Raw genomic sequence first — 17027 nt, 5'->3', positions numbered from 1 at the left:
CTTACCATGAACATGCAAGTATTCTCCACTAAAAGTCTCTACACGATAAGGAGGAGGATCAAAAATTATTAGTTGGCAGAAGTAATAGCTGGCATGATAACTGTCCAGGTTATATAGAAAAAAAGAGATGCTGTTATTGGTTAACTGAGGTTGACAGAACTCCAAATTCTTAACGGTGGACACCAAGTTTCCACTTTCCTTTGTTTTGGTGAGCTCACAGAGTATTTGCCTCCCTTTCAGCAACTGCATTTTAAATTGCTGGATAGCCTCAGGGTGTTTGCATATAATTTGCACACCTCCATTGTGAAATGCGAACATCTTAGAATCATTTATTTCTCCTGGACAAAAAGAAAACAAAGCAAAAATGACCTTTTAAGAATAAAAATTAAAAACCCAGAATATATTGCCATAATAATTATATTCAAACATAAAGGTAAATTCTCTCTATAAAGTCACATCTATTACATCAAAATGAAAAAACTTCACTTTCAAAAAGAAAGAACATGACAAAAGGTAAGATGGTGTCCTAGAAAAACCTAATAAGAAACTTGCTTATTATATATGCATATATAATTTGAAATTTATTGAATAATATATATACATAGTATGAATCAAACAGATGTGATCTCTGCCCTTTTGTTGTTGTTGAAGTTAGGTGCTGTCAGGTTGGTTCTACTCATGGTGACCCTATGTACAACAGAATGAAACACTGCCCAGTCCTGGGCCATCCTCATGATTGTTGTTATGCTTGAGCCCATTGTCGTAGCCACTGTGTCAATCCATCTTGTTGAGGGTCTTCCTCTTTTTTGCTGATCCTCTACTTTACCAAGCCTGATGTCCTTCTCCAGGGCCTGATCCCTCCTGATAACACATTCTGGCTGTACTTCTTCCAAAACAGATTTGTTCATTCTTTTGGCAATCCAAAATGGTATATTCAATATTCTTCACCAACACCACAATTCGAAGGCGTCAATTCTTCTTCAGTCTTCCTTATTCATTGTCTACCTTTCGCATGCATGTGCGGTGATTAAAAACATCACGGCTTTGGTCAGGTGCACCCAGTCCTTAAAGTGACATCTTTGCTTTTTAACACTTTGAAGAGGTCTTTTGAAGCAGATGTGCCCAATGCAATCCGTCCTTTGATTTCTTGACTGCTGCTTCCATAGGTGTTGATTATGGGTCCGAGTAAAATGAAATCCTTCAGAACTTCAATCTTTTCTTCGGTTATCATGATGTTGCTTACTGGTCCAGTTGTCAGGATTTTTGTTTTCTTTATGTTGAGGTGTAATCCATACTGAAAGCTGTGGTCTTTGATCTTCATCAGTAAGTGCTTCAAGTCCTCTTCACTTTCAGCAAGCAAGGTTGTGTCATCTGTATATTGCCAGTTGTTAACGAATCTTCCTCCAATCCTGATGTTCCATTCTTCTTCATATAGTCCAACTTCTTGAATTATTCGCTCAGCATAGTTTGAATAAGTATGGTGAAAAGATACAACCCTGATGCACATCTTTCCTGACTTTAAACCACACACCATCCTCTTGTTCTGTTTGAATGACTGCCTCTTGATCTATGTACACATTCCTCATGAGCATGTTCTGAAATTCCCATTGTTCTCAATGTTATCCATAATTTGTCATGATCGACACAGTTGAATGCCTTTGCATAATCAATACAACACAGGTAAACATCTTCCTGGTATTCTCTGCTTTCATTCAGGATCCATCTGACATCAGCAATGCTATCCCTCATTCCACATGCTCATCTGAGTCTGGCTTGAATTTCTGGCAGTTCCATGTCAGAGTACTGCTGCACCTGCTTTTGAATGATCTTCAGTAAAATTTTAATTGCGTGTGATATTAATGTTATTGTTTGATAATTTCCCCATTTTTGTTGGGTTACCTTTCTTTGGAATAGGCACTAATATGAATCTCTTCCAGTCAGTTGGCCAGGTAGTGCTTTCGGAGCTTATATATTTGAGATGAATAATAAACAAATAAATATGTAATAATTCTCTGTAAGTCATGTTAGGAATGGAAATAACTGAGTACTTTTTTTTTTTTTTTACTCAAATAAAAGTGGTGGGGTTGGAATGAGTTCTAATTTCCATTGGAGAATCAGAGAAATGCCTCTTTAAGGAAGTGACTTTAAAATTCAGATTGGAAGATGAGTAGCACTTAGTCACACAAGGGGAGATTTAAGAAAAGCATGTAGTTTAGAAAAAAAAAAAACTTTTAAAGGTACCATACAGCTTAAACTGAAACAAATGATTGTATATAAACATATACATATACATATTACCCCCTCCTGCTGGTAAGCATGTCACCCTGGTGGCCCACTGGTTGAGAGCATGGTTGCTAACCAAAGGTCAGCAGTTCAAATCCACCAGCTGCTCCTTGGAAACCCTATGCTGCAGTTCTATTCTGTCCTATAGGATTGCTATGGGTCAGAATCAACTGGACAGCAACAGGTTTGTTTTTTCATTTGTTTTGTTTTTGCTGGAGAGCAAAAGAATCATTTTCAAATAATGGCAATGTGTCTTCCCTAACCTCACCCACTAAGAACTGGTTTGAGGCTTGATAATAAAGGTAAGGCTCCAGATTTTTACTTTTTCATTTCGTTTGTTTTGTTTTATTTTTTAGTAACTTTTAAGCTTACAGGAAGCTAAGGCTCTTTTTACGAGCTACATGGGAATCACAGAGGGAAGAAACGAAATGACTTTGGCCTGGATGCAGATCCTGAGTTATTAAATCAGTTCAAATTACTTAGTCTTCCTTTTCTCATTTTTTTTTTTTCAATATGACAAAATTGCCATCTTGAAATCGGGGAAAAATTATTTGCATGAGAGCTTTTTACCTCAGTTTTGAAATCTCTGTCTTTATTCTGGAGACCACTACATAGCAAATGTAAAGAATTTTTAAGAAGAAAAAAAAAAAAACCTGTCCTCCAGTGAAATGGAAATTCCGTTTTTATCTATTTGCTCTTTATCTTCAAGAGATATACTTGTTTTATGTAGTAAACAAGGTACTGTCAGTTAATATTGTATCATAAGCATGCATTCTTTTTACATAGTCATCATAATTATCCTTTTTAATGGCCATTTAATATGCCATATATTGATCTATTATAATTGGTTAAAGCATTCCACTAATGTTGGATATTGAGACCATCTTCAGCATTTAGCCTTTATGTAAATATTATGAAATTTGTTCAAATGTTTAAAGATTATTACAACACTCTGTATTTCCATATTTCTTTCTGAAAGCACTGACCAATTTATAAAAGGACAAGCAATATGCAAGAGGGAGGGTTCATTTGCCACAATTCTGTACTAGTTGCCTTAATTTTATTTAAGATGTATAAACTAATACTTATTCTTCTGAATACTCTAGGCTGTAATTTGTGTACTTCATATTACTAGGGGATAAATTTTCAGTTTGGGCATTTGATCCTGAACTATAAGGATAAGTATTCCAATATGCGTTTATGGCAGTCCAGATTATTCAGACTGATTCCCACGCTGACAATAACCTAATGCTTAACAAAATTATCAGGTTAAATTTGAAGAGGGAGCCAGAACCTAGATAGATGAGCAGAGCTTGGATGCTGCTTTTATGCTGAAAGCTTACCTCCCATATTCAGACTTTTGCTTTGATATCTCAACTCTTGGAGTTTTTAAAGTGAAAAATCTAGTAGTTTGTCAACTTGGCTGGGCCATGATTCTCAGTGGTTTGGCAGTCGTATGATGTTTTGATCACTTCCATGATGAGATTTGATTTAATGTGATCACCTCCATGATGGAAACTGCTGTGAGTAGCCAATCGGTTGAAAGAGAGAGTTCCTTGGGGTGTGGCTTACATCCAATATAGGTGGACACTCTGGCAAGGCTCATGGGCTTTTGCTCGCTCTGGATCCTGCAGCTGGCTCTTGTTCATCTGATCTCCAGTTCTTGGTACTTGAGCTTGCAGCTTACCTGCTGTCTTGCTTGCCAGTCTTAGGATTCATTGATCTTTGCAGCCTGTGACCAAGCGCCCTGCTGTCTGACCTATAGATCCAGGGTTCGCCAACCCCTGTGGCTACATGAATCAGGGGAAGCCTCTAGCCTGACCCACTTGGGACTTAGGATGTTCCAGCCTCTACAACCACTTCAGCCATTTCCTTGATATAAATCTCTCTATATAGATATTTATACGCTTTACTGGTTTTACTTCTCTAGAGAACCCAGCCTAAGATACAGACCCTCTTGCCTATAAGCTCGGTTTTCAAAGATTTACATCCTTGGCATGCAGATAAACCAGAAGTAAACCAGCCCTCATGCAGACTACAGCTCATCTTTAAAAAGCTTGGATAGTCCAGGAAATCTAAACTCTTGAACTTTGTGTAAGGTGATCTTGGACTATTACTACCCCTAAGTTTTTCAAAGTAAAAATGCAACCTATTTCTGGAAGAAAAGATTATACCCTATGCCTCAAATCATTCCCACAATCATATTTAAATACAATGACAGGCACGTCCTTAAAAATATTCAGTCACACAAGAAAACAAGGCAACAACAGAAACAAACCCAGTTTATATATTTGAATTGTCAGATCCCCAAACTAAAACAATTAAACTTACAATGTTTAAGGAAATAGAAGACAATGTTGTAATAATACATTGCTTTATTTCTTGATCTGTAATGAATGTGGTGGGGGGTTGTGATATATTTTATAATCATTTATTAAATGTGTATTTATGTTTCATTCATTTTTCTATAAAGATGTTTTCTTCTACAATAAAAAGGTATAAAAGTATACAGAAGGAAAATAATGCTTGTTTCATTTTAAAAAATAGAGGGAATAATGCAAGCAAAAAGCAAGAGGAAAAGAACTGACAGTGTGAGAATAGGTGCAATCCACATTAAATTTAAATGAAGTGCATCTTGTTCAGGGACTTGTTTGTCTGAGCAAATTACATTGCACTGCTGTTTATGCTTATGTGTCTCTTCTATCTTTGCTGCAGAAGATAAAGTCAGGAAGCTGACTCTCAGTTCCCTTAAAAATATTGAGAGCTAATTTCTCAGAGACCAGAGTGGCAGCAAGTAAGCCACAAAGCGGCCTTGGAGCATAAGTGTCTGCGGCCACTGTGTGCTCACACAGGTGTAAACGCACCGTCTTCTATTTCTGAAGATCGTCTTGTCAGCAACTTTTTCTTCTTTTGTGCCCACGCTGTGGCTTACAACCCAGTGCCAGACAAACTGAAATGGTAGGCGATGCAGTGAGGTGGAAGTGCAATGTCGTGGTTCCCTAGGAAACCAGAGGCAAATTCTCTCTCTGCCACCAGCGAGGTTCTACGACTAGGGTGTTCTTCTGTACCTAAGCCTCCACATCTTTAAAATAAGCAAGTGAGATGAAAAGGTCTTAAAGTTCTTTCCACTTTCTATGAATTCAGGGTCAGAACACATTCAGACGAGACTACAAACAACCAAGAGGGCTAAAAGTTTGCTGTCAGACGAGTCCTCCAGAGAGGAAGCCATTTTCTCATAATCCCCTCTTTGTGCCTCTATCTTAATGGGCTTTATTCCAGGGAGTCAGGAGAGATGGAAGTGAATGTGACTATTTTGCTTGTCCATTAAAGTGGTTTCTAGGGCTAGGAAGATAGTGCTTCAGCTTCTCTTGAACGACAGCATCAAGGTTGTGTACCGTTGGCATCTGGGGGGTCCAGCCTGTCATTTCCATTGGACACTCTTAACTTTTTGTTTTATAGTTTTTAACCTAAAAACTGTACTGTTGTTGTTGTATGCTATTGAGTCAATTCCAACTCATGGTGACCCTAAAGGACAGAGTAGAACTGCCCCATACGGTTTCCTAGGCTGTAATCTCTACAGGAGCAGATTACCAGGCCTTTTCTTCTGTAGAGCATCCGAGTGGGTTCAAATCAGTGACTGTTCGCTTAGCAGCCAAACGCTTTAAACATTGCACCACCCGGGCTCCTTAAGAACTATGTAGGTGACCTTTTTATTATTAAGTGTAGTAATGAGAGGCCTGATTCATGTTTCCACATACCTAATGTCTAAAATTTCCATCTAGAAAACCTTTTGGCAACTCTAAGCCTGCAGTATGAATGCTTTCAGCTAAAGGAACAAGGTACGGCATTTGGTCGATATTTCATAATGCTTTGGTACCTGTTGAACAGATATGCTCAAATACCCAGTCACAAATTCTCTGTAGCCTTCAGTGGCATTTGAAAAATAGCATCAAAAGGAGATCACCCCTTATAACTATGATTAAAGTGTTTAATGGATAAACAAGTTAAGGAAAATCTGAATATATTAGTTTCTTATAACTTTAGAAGTAGCTAATATCGCCTTCCTTACCCTCCCCGGATGTTCCTATCTCCAAGTCTAAAATTTAACCAGGAGTACTGCTTTGATACTGTCAATTATTAGAGCAAGTATTTGCTCTGATAGGTTGAGTGTCAAATCTGTTTGATCAGTTTACCTGCCACACCAGTGATTAAAAATGTATAGCCCTCACCAATCTTTCTTCTTACTCTCCCTTCCTTTCTCTCTTGTTTACCTTTTCTTCACACACCACTTCCAAATATAAAATCTTCTTCCTAAATATCTTCTATCACACTACCTTTGATATGATGTTCATTCTCTGTAACATACCATCTCTATCTCCAATACCCATAAATTCTCGTAAACATTATCTGTCCATGTTTCAAGTATCTTTTAAATAAGATCACCTTCACACCTTTTCTGTTATATGATTCAACCTCTGCTCAATATCATAGACAGTTTGATCTAGTGAACTTAAACACAAAATAGCAATTCAAATTCTTTCATGTACAGATAACTGAAGGCCCAGGGTCACAGAAATTCTTGGGTGCATGACATAGCTTTGGTCCAATCCAAGACTAAAGTGCCATTAGCCACAACCAAGGAAAGTGAGACAAAAGCAGGCAACTGCATGAAGCTAGACAGTGGTCACTGCAGCCTGAGTCTTACAGGATGACTGCCAAAATCTGTTTGCGGAAAAAGGCCTAATTTCTGTACCTCCCTTTTACGTCCGACAGAATCTCCATTGTTACTGTCACTTCCCAAGACACCGTCTTCTCTCTGTGGGACAAGGGTTTCCTCTTCCTGCTTTCACTCTTACCTATTTATAATCCATTTTCCACAGAGCAGGGAAAATGATTTTCTTAAAACATAATCAGGTAGTGTCATTGCCCTGCTTTTTAAAACCTCCAGGGCCTTCCCGTCTCACTCAAAATAAAATCTAACTCCTTACGCTGGCTTCCCAGGACCTGTGTGACCCATGCACCTCGCCAACACTGTCTCATTACAGTCACTCACTACACTGAAGTCACACTACCCTTCTTTCTTTCCCTCACAAGCATGAAGTGTATTCCCAGGGCATTGAATTTGCTGTTTCTATGCCTGGAAAATTCTTCTCTCTGATCCTCATATGGTGGCTTCTTTCTCATCATTTAAGAGTAATAACACTTCCTCAATGACGTCTACCCAAAGGACAGCCCCAACGTCATTTTCTACCGTATTATCCTAAGAAAAAGTGTTAGTCACCGTCTAAAATTATCTGGCCTATTTGTTTGTTTACTTTTTTATTGCCTAGCTATCCCACTCCAATGTAGTCTTTAAAAAATCAGATCTTGTTGGTCTTCTTCACCAGTTTATCCCCAGTGCCTATGATAATAATTGCCATGAAGCAAGTCTCAGTATTTTTTGGATGGCTGGATGCACAAATGAATGTTTGTTCACATGAAGAAACAAATGAACCTATATCTCAAGATGTGAAGTTATAAATCAGGAAAGATGAAGTATAGAATATAAAGTGTAAGAACCAAAAAGGCTTTTACAATTAATCAAGTTAAATTCTTCGTTTCACATTTTGCATTTACATTTATCAAGTTAAGCTAGAGCCAGAAAAGTGAGCTTCTTGCCCAGCTTATAAGAGGGACATGATCCCAGGTTAGCTACAGCAAGTTGCTTTTGTTCTAGAAACAAATACATGCAGATGTTCAAACATTCATACAAGACGCCTTCCATAGTGGGAAGTCAGATTCTAATGAGAAGTATCTGTGAGTTTGAAAGAAAAAGTGCTTTGCCTGAAAATACCAACCAGCTTTACAAGGACTTACTTAGATGGTTGATTAAGTCTCCTGGCTCTTCCATGTCTGTAACAGGGAGGACAGGGTTAAGCCTGGTTGATCGTTTGGATCCCCCAAAAGTACATAGTCATTAAATTTGGTCATGGCCTGACCAGGACAGGAGCCCTTGGACCAATGATTGTTCTAATACACCCAAATGTTTCATGACCATAGCACTTTAGTGGTTTGTGATATAGACATCATGCTATATCTTTTAGCACTTGATACATTGTTAAAAACACAAATAGGAATACACTTGGCCTCTGTATCCATGGGTTCTGCAACGGTGGATTCAGCCAACCTAGGATTGCAAATATTTGGAAAAAAAAATTCCAAAAAGCAAAGCTTGAAATTGTCATGTGTCAAGCTCTACTAGAATGAAATGACATGTAGGCATACCCAGCTGTATCCTTCCACCATTTCACAGATCTCAGTCTCTCTCCAGGACAAAGACTGAGAACGCAGTAAGCCTTAAGCGTAAGCATTAACGACCATTTGTATAGCATTCACATTGTCTTAGGTATTATAAGTTACCTAGAGGTGATTTAAAGTATATGGGAGGATGTGCATAGATCAGATGCAAATACTACACCATTTTATGTAAGGGGTTTGAGCATCCGTAGATACCGGGGGATAAGTATGTTCTTTTTGAATGCTGGTGATGAGTCTTAAAATCTGAATATTAAGGATTAGTTTTTATTTTTCAACCCATACTTGTTTACTTTTTACTGGCATTTTTAGATTCTAATCACCCTAGAGAACAAGTAGGAGCCCCGGTGGGTCACCGGTGAAGTGCTCGGCTGCTAACCGGAAGGTTGGCCATGGAACCCACTCACCAGCTCCAAAGGAGAAAGATCAGACCCTATGGGGCAGTTCTATTCTGTCATATGGGGTCACTATGAGTTGAAATCTACTGCACCACAACCGACAACAACAGACAACGGGTCCTGTGTCTCTTTAATCACATTGAGTGGCATATCTGATAGGCTACATTCTTCTCAGATGCTCAAAACTATTAAAATGTTGCTGACTATGATTTTAACATTTCTGTTGATACCCATAGAGGTAATGTTCTGAAGGATAAAACCAGAATTTTTATATTAGATGGTTTCTTTAGGTTTTTTAATTTTTCTGAAGAAGAGCATTTACAGCTTCTGTTTAAGGGCTGATAAGAAAAACTTTGAAGAAAAGGTCATTGGCCTGACAATTGCACTATGGTTCAGAAGAATTCATATGCAGGCTGACTCTTTCAGTATCTATGTTATTTCATTTCTCTGGTATAAGATGGCCTTGCTGGGACTCATCCTGCTGGGACTGTTTGTAACCAGTTGTACTAACCCCAGTTGAAAATCTTTTTGGAGAAAACATCAAGAAAACCTCCACACTGCAGAGGGTGCAAGACGGATTAGAAATGTAATTTTATTCTCCTTAACTCAGTCTTCTAACCACAAACCTCTACAAAGGTCCCAGAGCGATTGAAAGATAAGATCTCCTGAGTTTGCAATAATTGATGGTGCTTATTAAACAAATTTTCTGTAATCAAACAATGACAAGCTTTAGCTTAACACAGAACGTGAATGTCTCGCAATAGGCAAAGCTCTAAAAATTGCAAAGCGTGTAGTTGGTGTTAGTTACATTTGATCTTTTACAAAGAAATTCTAGCATTTTTTTTTTTAATAATGTCTTTCTACCACTGTTTTTCACTTTTCAAAAGCTGTAGCTTTTGGAGTCCTGATTAGTAGATTATATACTTGCCTGTATTTACATTACTATTCAAGGCATCTATAATCTTAAGAAGTGATTGGGACCAGGAAAGGATAGGTAGAATAAACCCAATCCAATCTAAATCCTTAACATTTACAGAAAGAAAGCCAAAAACACACACACACACTCTGAATGTGTGAATTATTTTTACTCTCCAGGGAACTCTATGCGGGGAATAAAACAACCTTCTATTCTCTAATTGTTTATGATAAGAAAAATGAAAGATGGATTTTCTTCCAGTAAAAACGGATTTTCTTTGTGAAAATGGGAAAATTCTAGAAGTGTTACAAAATTTTGTAGCAATAGTCACAAAGTAATTAATTTGCAAACAAGGTACTTTGTTAGTTATTCCATTGAGATTTTTTTGAAATTGTCCTCCTAGCGAAATCACATGAGACTGAGGGAACCCAGCTCTCTTCCTCAAATGGGGAGGGAGGCAGAATTTTATCTGCACCCAGGAAATCCCAGGTTGTTTCCATCCCTCGGCTGATGTGCAAATCTCTCTGGGCAGACAGACAGGGACAGGGTGCTTGCTGGGTGAACTCATTTACATCATGGTTCCAACTACCATCTCTCTACGCCAGTAACCCACATCTTCATCTCCAGCTTGCCCCTTCCGTTGGCTCCAGATTCCTATTTCCAATGTGCTTTCAATATCTGAATCTGGATATTCCTTGACACATCAAGCTTACCATTCCCAAACTGATCTCAACGTTCACTTGTCAAACCCAAGCCCCGTTACTTAAAGAGATCACTGGTCCATCTCTAGGAATCTGAGTCTTTCTCATTTCTCTCTGTTCCTGATTCTTCTCATCCAGTTGGTCAGCAAGTCCAGCTGACTGTAGCTCATGAATGTCTCTTGAATTCGATCCCTTTTCTCTGTTCCCATTGCCAGTCCTGACCTTTGTCATGTCTTCTCTCATCTGTGGAAACAGATTCTTTTTCTTTTCTTTTTTTTCTTTTTACTGCGCTTTCGATGAGTGTTTACAGCTCAAGTTAATTTCTCATTCAAAAATTTATACACATATTGTTTTGTGACATTGGTTGCAATCCCCACAATGTGACAGCATGCTCCCCTTTCCACCCCGGGTTCCCTGTGTCTATTCATCCAGTTCTTTCCCTTCCTGCCTTCTCATCCTGTTTTTGGACAAGAACTGCCCATTTGGTCTCATACATTTGATTGAGCCTAGAACATTTCTCACATGTGTTATTTTTTGTTTTATAGGCCTGTCTAATCTTTGTCTGAAAAGTGGGCTTCAGGAATGGTTTCAGTTCTGGGTTAGCAGAGTGTTCAAGGGCCATAGTTTTGGGGGTTCCTCCAGTCTGGTCTTTTTATGTGAATTTGAATTTTGTTCTACATTTTTCTCCTCTTCTGTCCAGAACTCTCTGTTGTGATCCCTGTTAGGACAGTCACTGGGGGTAGACAGGCATCATCTAGTTCTTTTGGTTGACTGATCTTCTCAACATCAGTCTCTCCCCTTCCAGTGCATCTCCATAAAAAACCAAACCTGTTGCCATCAAGTTGATTCTGACTCATAGCAATGCTACAGGACACAATAGAATTACCCCCATAGGATTTTCAAGCAGCAGCTGGTAGATTTGAACTGTTGACCTTTTGGTTAGCAGCCAAGCTCTTAACTCCTGCACCACCAGGTCTCCTGTCCATCTCCATGTTACTCCTAAAATTGTACTTCTAAAAGCATTTTTTTTTTTTTGCTCCCCAGCTTCAAAGTCTTCATTACCTTCCTGTTGCTCATGAGATAAAAATCAAATTCCTTGGCATGACACAAAATCCTTTCACAATCTTGCAGACTATATTCAAACCAGACTAAACCTTTTGGTGATTCCTTTCACATTGTTACTTCTGTTCCCATAGAGTAGAATATCCCGGTACTTTTTATTTTTTCTTTTATCTGCCTAGAAACCTTCATTTGTTCTTTAAGAACCGTTTCAAATGCCACCTCCTCTCTCTCCCCTGAGACCCTCAGACAGAGTCTCTTATTTCCATGTTCTCAATAATACTTTGTCTACAACAATACATTTATAATGCAGATTATCTTGTATCCTAATTAATTTTGTCTATTTTATGTATTTAACCATGAGCTCCACAAGGATAAGGACTGTATCAATGGTCACCTAAATAATCCCAGGACCTGGAACAAAGTAGAAGTTCAATCGTATTAAATAAATAAATAGAAGAATATGGAGGCTGAACATGGTTGGGAAATATCCCTATAATGGACCTAAGAGAGGAATGAGAAAGTACAGCAAGGGATTCTATTTACTCCTATATTGGAGAAAAACTCATTTCTCAGTATGAAGGCAAAGGCTCAAACTGAATGATGCCCAGCCAATTCTATGAAACCCAATAGGTCTAAGAATTACTTAAGTATCTAAGCTTTCAGTAGCTGCCAAAAATAAAATAATAACAATAATAATAACAAAAGCAACAACTTATAAGTAGTGAGTGCTTATTATGCATTGGGTACTATGTTAAGTGTTTTACATACAATATAACATTTAATTCTCATAACAGCCTTTAAAGTCAGATTTTTGTTAACAACCCTATTTACAGATGAGGAAACTGGGGCTGGAATAACTTCCCCAAGGTCTTCAGTCAATATATGCTGAAGCCATGATTTGAACCTAGACGATCTGACACCAGAATTCATACTTTTAACAAATCTTAGTCCAATACCTTAGTCCAAGCCTCTCATTTTACAGAAATGAAAGCACAGTAGGTAAAGACAGTTCATAAGAAATAAGAAAAAAAGAAAGAAGAAGAAGGAATAAAATCAAGTATAGGATTATCATGCTGAATGAGAGTGGCCTGAATTTGTTTATAAAAAGAAAAGATTGACAGATTTGGATTTTTAAAACTTCAGCATGGGTCCTGGCAGGTGACAATGCCAGGAGACAGCATTTATACAAGATTTTTTTTATTGGAGAGGCTGGGAGGGGCTCAAAGGTCAGCTCAGCAACACAATTTAATCTCTTAACTCTTGGGGAGAAGCAGGTGCAGGAGACACCAAAGGACTGTTTTCCCTGAGGTGGGGAAATTCAAGAATCAAGAATACCTGGGTTAGAAAGTAAGGTTTAAAGTGGACACGAGAGGTATCCTTCCAGTTTCCTTACAGAACACATCATGAAATATACACATGTCTCATAAGTCCAGTGCCTTTTTCACACTGCTTCCAGAGCCATCTTTCTAAAACCAGAATTCATCAAGTCACCCCCATGGTCCCCATTGTCTCTAAGGTCTAGAAAGAGTGTCTTCTAATTGTAGTTAGAGGTTCACATCTTTCCCAGATCCTTGTACAAAGAGGAATTTCCCATTGTTCCAGAATCATTTAAAAGAACAAGACTGCTAAATTTCACATTGAGATCAATAGAAAACCTTACTTGCCACCCAAATATCAACAGTGATGAAAATTTCTCTCCTTTGAGATTCATGCTATACCTCTACGACTTCAACATGCTGTACAAAGAGTTCGATGATGGAGTCAGACACTTTTGAGTTCTAATCTTGATCCTGCCACTAATTACTGTCTTCTTCATCTGAGTTTCTTCAAACATTAACTGAAGGTAATAATACCTTTCTCTTAGTAGGGTGGACACCTAGGTGGGAGGCAGCCTTTCTAGTTGAGAGGATTACAAATATGACGATAAAAAGAACCTGCAAGTTCTTACTTCACTTCTGTTTGGCTCCTGCATTTTGAGCTTTTAAAATTGTAGTTGCTGGGTAAATCCATTTCTGTGGTGTTTTGAATATGATCATTACCATATTTATTATCACCATGTAGCTCTCATGCCTGTTAAAGAAAATGGCATGCCACATAGCGTTTGCTGTGTGATGAGAGTGAACACCGGTTTTATTCATTTAAAATCTAAGATGAATAACATTCTAGAATTACAATTTATTCATCAACTGGATTTATCAACTCACAGAAATAATGCCAGTGCTAATTCAAATCTCCTGAAAAGGAATCTCCTGTATCATCATAGCCATGCAAACGAGTATGGCATACTGGGATGCTTTTTAGCAGTACAAACAAACCCTTCAATGACTTGTCCCACTCACCTGAGAAGAAAAACCAAAGTCTTTAACAAGGCCCATGCACTCTGAATGATCTAGTCTCTGCTTCGCTTTCCAGCCTCATCTTGCACCACTCCAACCCTGTCCCTCTCTGTTTCCAAACACATCTGCCTCCTTCAAGGCCCTTGACCTCACCTCATTCACTCCTGCCGTAAGTCCTTTGTACTTGCTCTTCCCTTGACATGGACTGTTCTTCCCCACCTCCATACCATTCTCCCCATTTACTCCTACTTGTCTTTCAATCTCAACAGCAGCTGGCACAGTGCCTCCTACATGAAAGATACTCAGTGACACAAGACTGAATACATGAGTGAATGAATGAATGAATGAATATCAATTCAAAAACACTATACATATGCCATTCATATGGCTAAAGGATTTCTTTAGGTTGTAGAAAAGGCATAGTCAAGTAAGTAACTTCAGTGACCTAGAACTGCTGTTGGGACTTATTGTAAGTAGACTTTATATCCTCATTCCTTATTCCTCTTAAGAGTGTATAAGCCACCTTGAGCTATCACTAATCAAGTGTCTGATCAATCTGCTATAAGAAAAATTTTTTGGAGAGAAAGGTAAAATCTATTTCTTCATACTACTACAAAATTTATTTCTTGGTGGGATTAGAGCTACTAAATGTTTTGCTTTTACTTTTAGTGGTAATAGAACTTCCCCATTTAATATTTCACTTTGCTTTTCCAGCCACAAGAACATGGCTCAGAATTCAAAAGAAAATAAAAACAATATAAAAAGGCACAGAGTAAGAAACAAAAGAAACACCTTCAATAGTAGGTAGCATTATTTAAATTATTCATATAGAGGCTGATATATATCTGTTTACAAAAGAAAGAATCAAGGACTCCAGAATAATTTTTTTTTTTTTTTTTAACATCCACAGAACTGGGAGTGTTTTTACCTCATCCACATCTCCTCGACCTTTTGGAGGGGCACTGATGTTTTGTGTCAATAAAAGCTCTGTGGCTGCCTGGGCATTGCAGACAACAAAACATCCAGATAAGACTGAAATCAAAATCCTTCTTTTCCAAGCCCTCCCATTTTATTTTCTCCCACAGAAAAAAATTCCCAACCCAAATGCCAAAAACCCACCCAGTGCCGTTGAGTCGATTCCGACTCATAGCGACCCTGTAGGACAGAGTAGAACTGCCCCATAGAGTTTCCAAGGAGCGCCTGGCAGATTCGAACTGCCAACCTTTTGGTTAGCAGCCGTAGCGCTTAACCACTATGCCACCAGCGTTTCCAACCCAAATGCCAGGAGTATTTAATTTTTATTCTGTTGAGACAGTCATTTTTCTTTTCATCTTTCTCAGAGAACAGTAGGCCACTCTTCCACTTTATCCACTTACAGGTAACTCCAAGGAAACAATTCAAAAATGTAATGATCTCATGAAACAATTTTTTGACCATCTTAAAACATAATATCAAAGGCAGCAATGCAAACAATGACATTAACAATGACATGGATGACATGGTGCCCTTAGCCATGTGCTTGGGATCTTCTTTTAAAAAGAAAAAAAAAAAGTCTTTCTATTTGGTGTTCAATTTTTCTACCTTTTATTTTTCTCAGTATTCACTTCAATTATAACTTAAGAAATATTCAATAGGCCACTTACCTCTTAGAACTTCAAGTTGGAAGCAGAAGAGAAAGAAATACCAGATGTCTGACTTCATGTTTGCCAGAAACACGTTCAGTCTCCTCCTTCAGTGTTTAAAGCTGACAGTGAATTCATGCTCTCAATTGTTTCTATTTGCTGGAAAGGAAGTGGTTTTTGTGGAGGATGATGTCACATCACATTTACCATCAAGCCAAGGAGGTGTCTTTTAATTGATGTCAACGGCTATGTGGGAGGCATTATTGCTTATGGAAGGAGTACTGGCGGCACAGTGGTTAAGTGCTTGACTGCTAACCAAAAAGTTGGCCATTCGAACCCACCAGCCACTCCACAGGAGAAAGATGTGGCAGTCTGCTTCTGTGAAGACTGCTACCTTGAAAACCCTATGGGGCAGTTCTACTCTGCCCTATAGGGTCGCCTTGAGTCAGAATCGACTTGATGGCAAGGGGTTTATTGCTTATGGAGTGAAAGCACTTAGTCCATGGATTGTTGATGATTTGGAAGACAGAGGAAAACTTTACCTTCATTCTAGTTACAAGAAAACAAGTTAAAGAGACGATATTGGGAATAACAGGATCTAAAAATACCCACAGAATGAATGATACATTTATTTGGACACGTTTCTATCTTACGCTATTTGCTGCAGAGATGAGAAAGTTTTAGAATAAGACAAGAAATAAAGAAAATTATTACATAAATTGAAATGAAGAAATTCAAAAGAGGAGCAACTAAGTGTTACAGATTGAATTGTGACCCCCCCAAATTACGTGTGTCAACTTGGCCTGTCTATGATTCCCAGTATTGTGTGATTGTCTACCATTTTGTCATTTGATGTGATTTTCCTATGTGTTGTAAATCCTACCTCTATGATGTTAATGACATGGGATTAGTGGCAGTTTTGTTAATGAGGCAGGACTCGATCTACAAGATTAGTTGTGTCTTAAGTCAAAAAAAAAAAATTTTTTTTTTTTAAGTCAATCTCTTTTGTGATATAAAAGAGAGAAGTGAGCAGAGATACAGGGGTACCTCGTACCACCAAGAAAGCTGCGCCAGGAGCAGAGCGTGTCCTTTGGGCCCGGGGTTCCTGCTAGAAGAAACTCCTAGACCAGGAGAAGATTGATGACAAGGATCTTCCTCCAGAGCCAACAGAGAGAGGAAGCCTTCCCCTGGAGCTGACGCTCTGAGTTTGTTTGGACTTCTAGTCTACCAGACCATGACAATAAATTCTGTTTGTTTAAGCAATCCATTTGTGGTATTTCTGTTGTAGCAGCACTAAGATAACTAAGATAATAGGATTCTGAGAAATAATATTTGCATGATATTTACTGTAAATTATAATTTTCCAAACGATGGGGTCAACTTTAAACTAATAAATCCTACTCTGCATATCACAG

General features: G+C 38.3%; 1 protein-coding gene across 3 annotated transcripts in view; it reads right to left on the bottom strand.

Annotated features, from left to right (window-relative positions):
- ICOS (inducible T cell costimulator) overlaps window positions 1–15800 on the bottom strand; it is a 28436-nt gene extending 12636 nt beyond the window's left edge. The window contains exons 1-2 of one of the 3 annotated variants that reach the window (XM_049887938.1): window positions 13994–15800; window positions 6–338 (exon numbers count right to left, since the gene is read on the bottom strand). In XM_049887938.1, the coding sequence (XP_049743895.1) occupies window positions 6–318 (313 nt within the window). In that variant the 5' untranslated portion in view covers window positions 319–338; window positions 13994–15800. The remainder of the gene's footprint in view (window positions 1–5; window positions 339–13993) is intronic. The other 2 variants (XM_049887936.1, XM_049887939.1) reach the window with 2 other exon arrangements.
- Between the last annotated feature and the right edge of the window lie 1227 nt (window positions 15801–17027).

Source organism: Elephas maximus, chromosome 6 (assembly GCF_024166365.1).
Source record: "Elephas maximus indicus isolate mEleMax1 chromosome 6, mEleMax1 primary haplotype, whole genome shotgun sequence".
Classification (NCBI taxonomy): domain Eukaryota; kingdom Metazoa; phylum Chordata; class Mammalia; order Proboscidea; family Elephantidae; genus Elephas; species Elephas maximus.
This window is presented reverse-complemented; position numbering and strand designations above follow the sequence as displayed.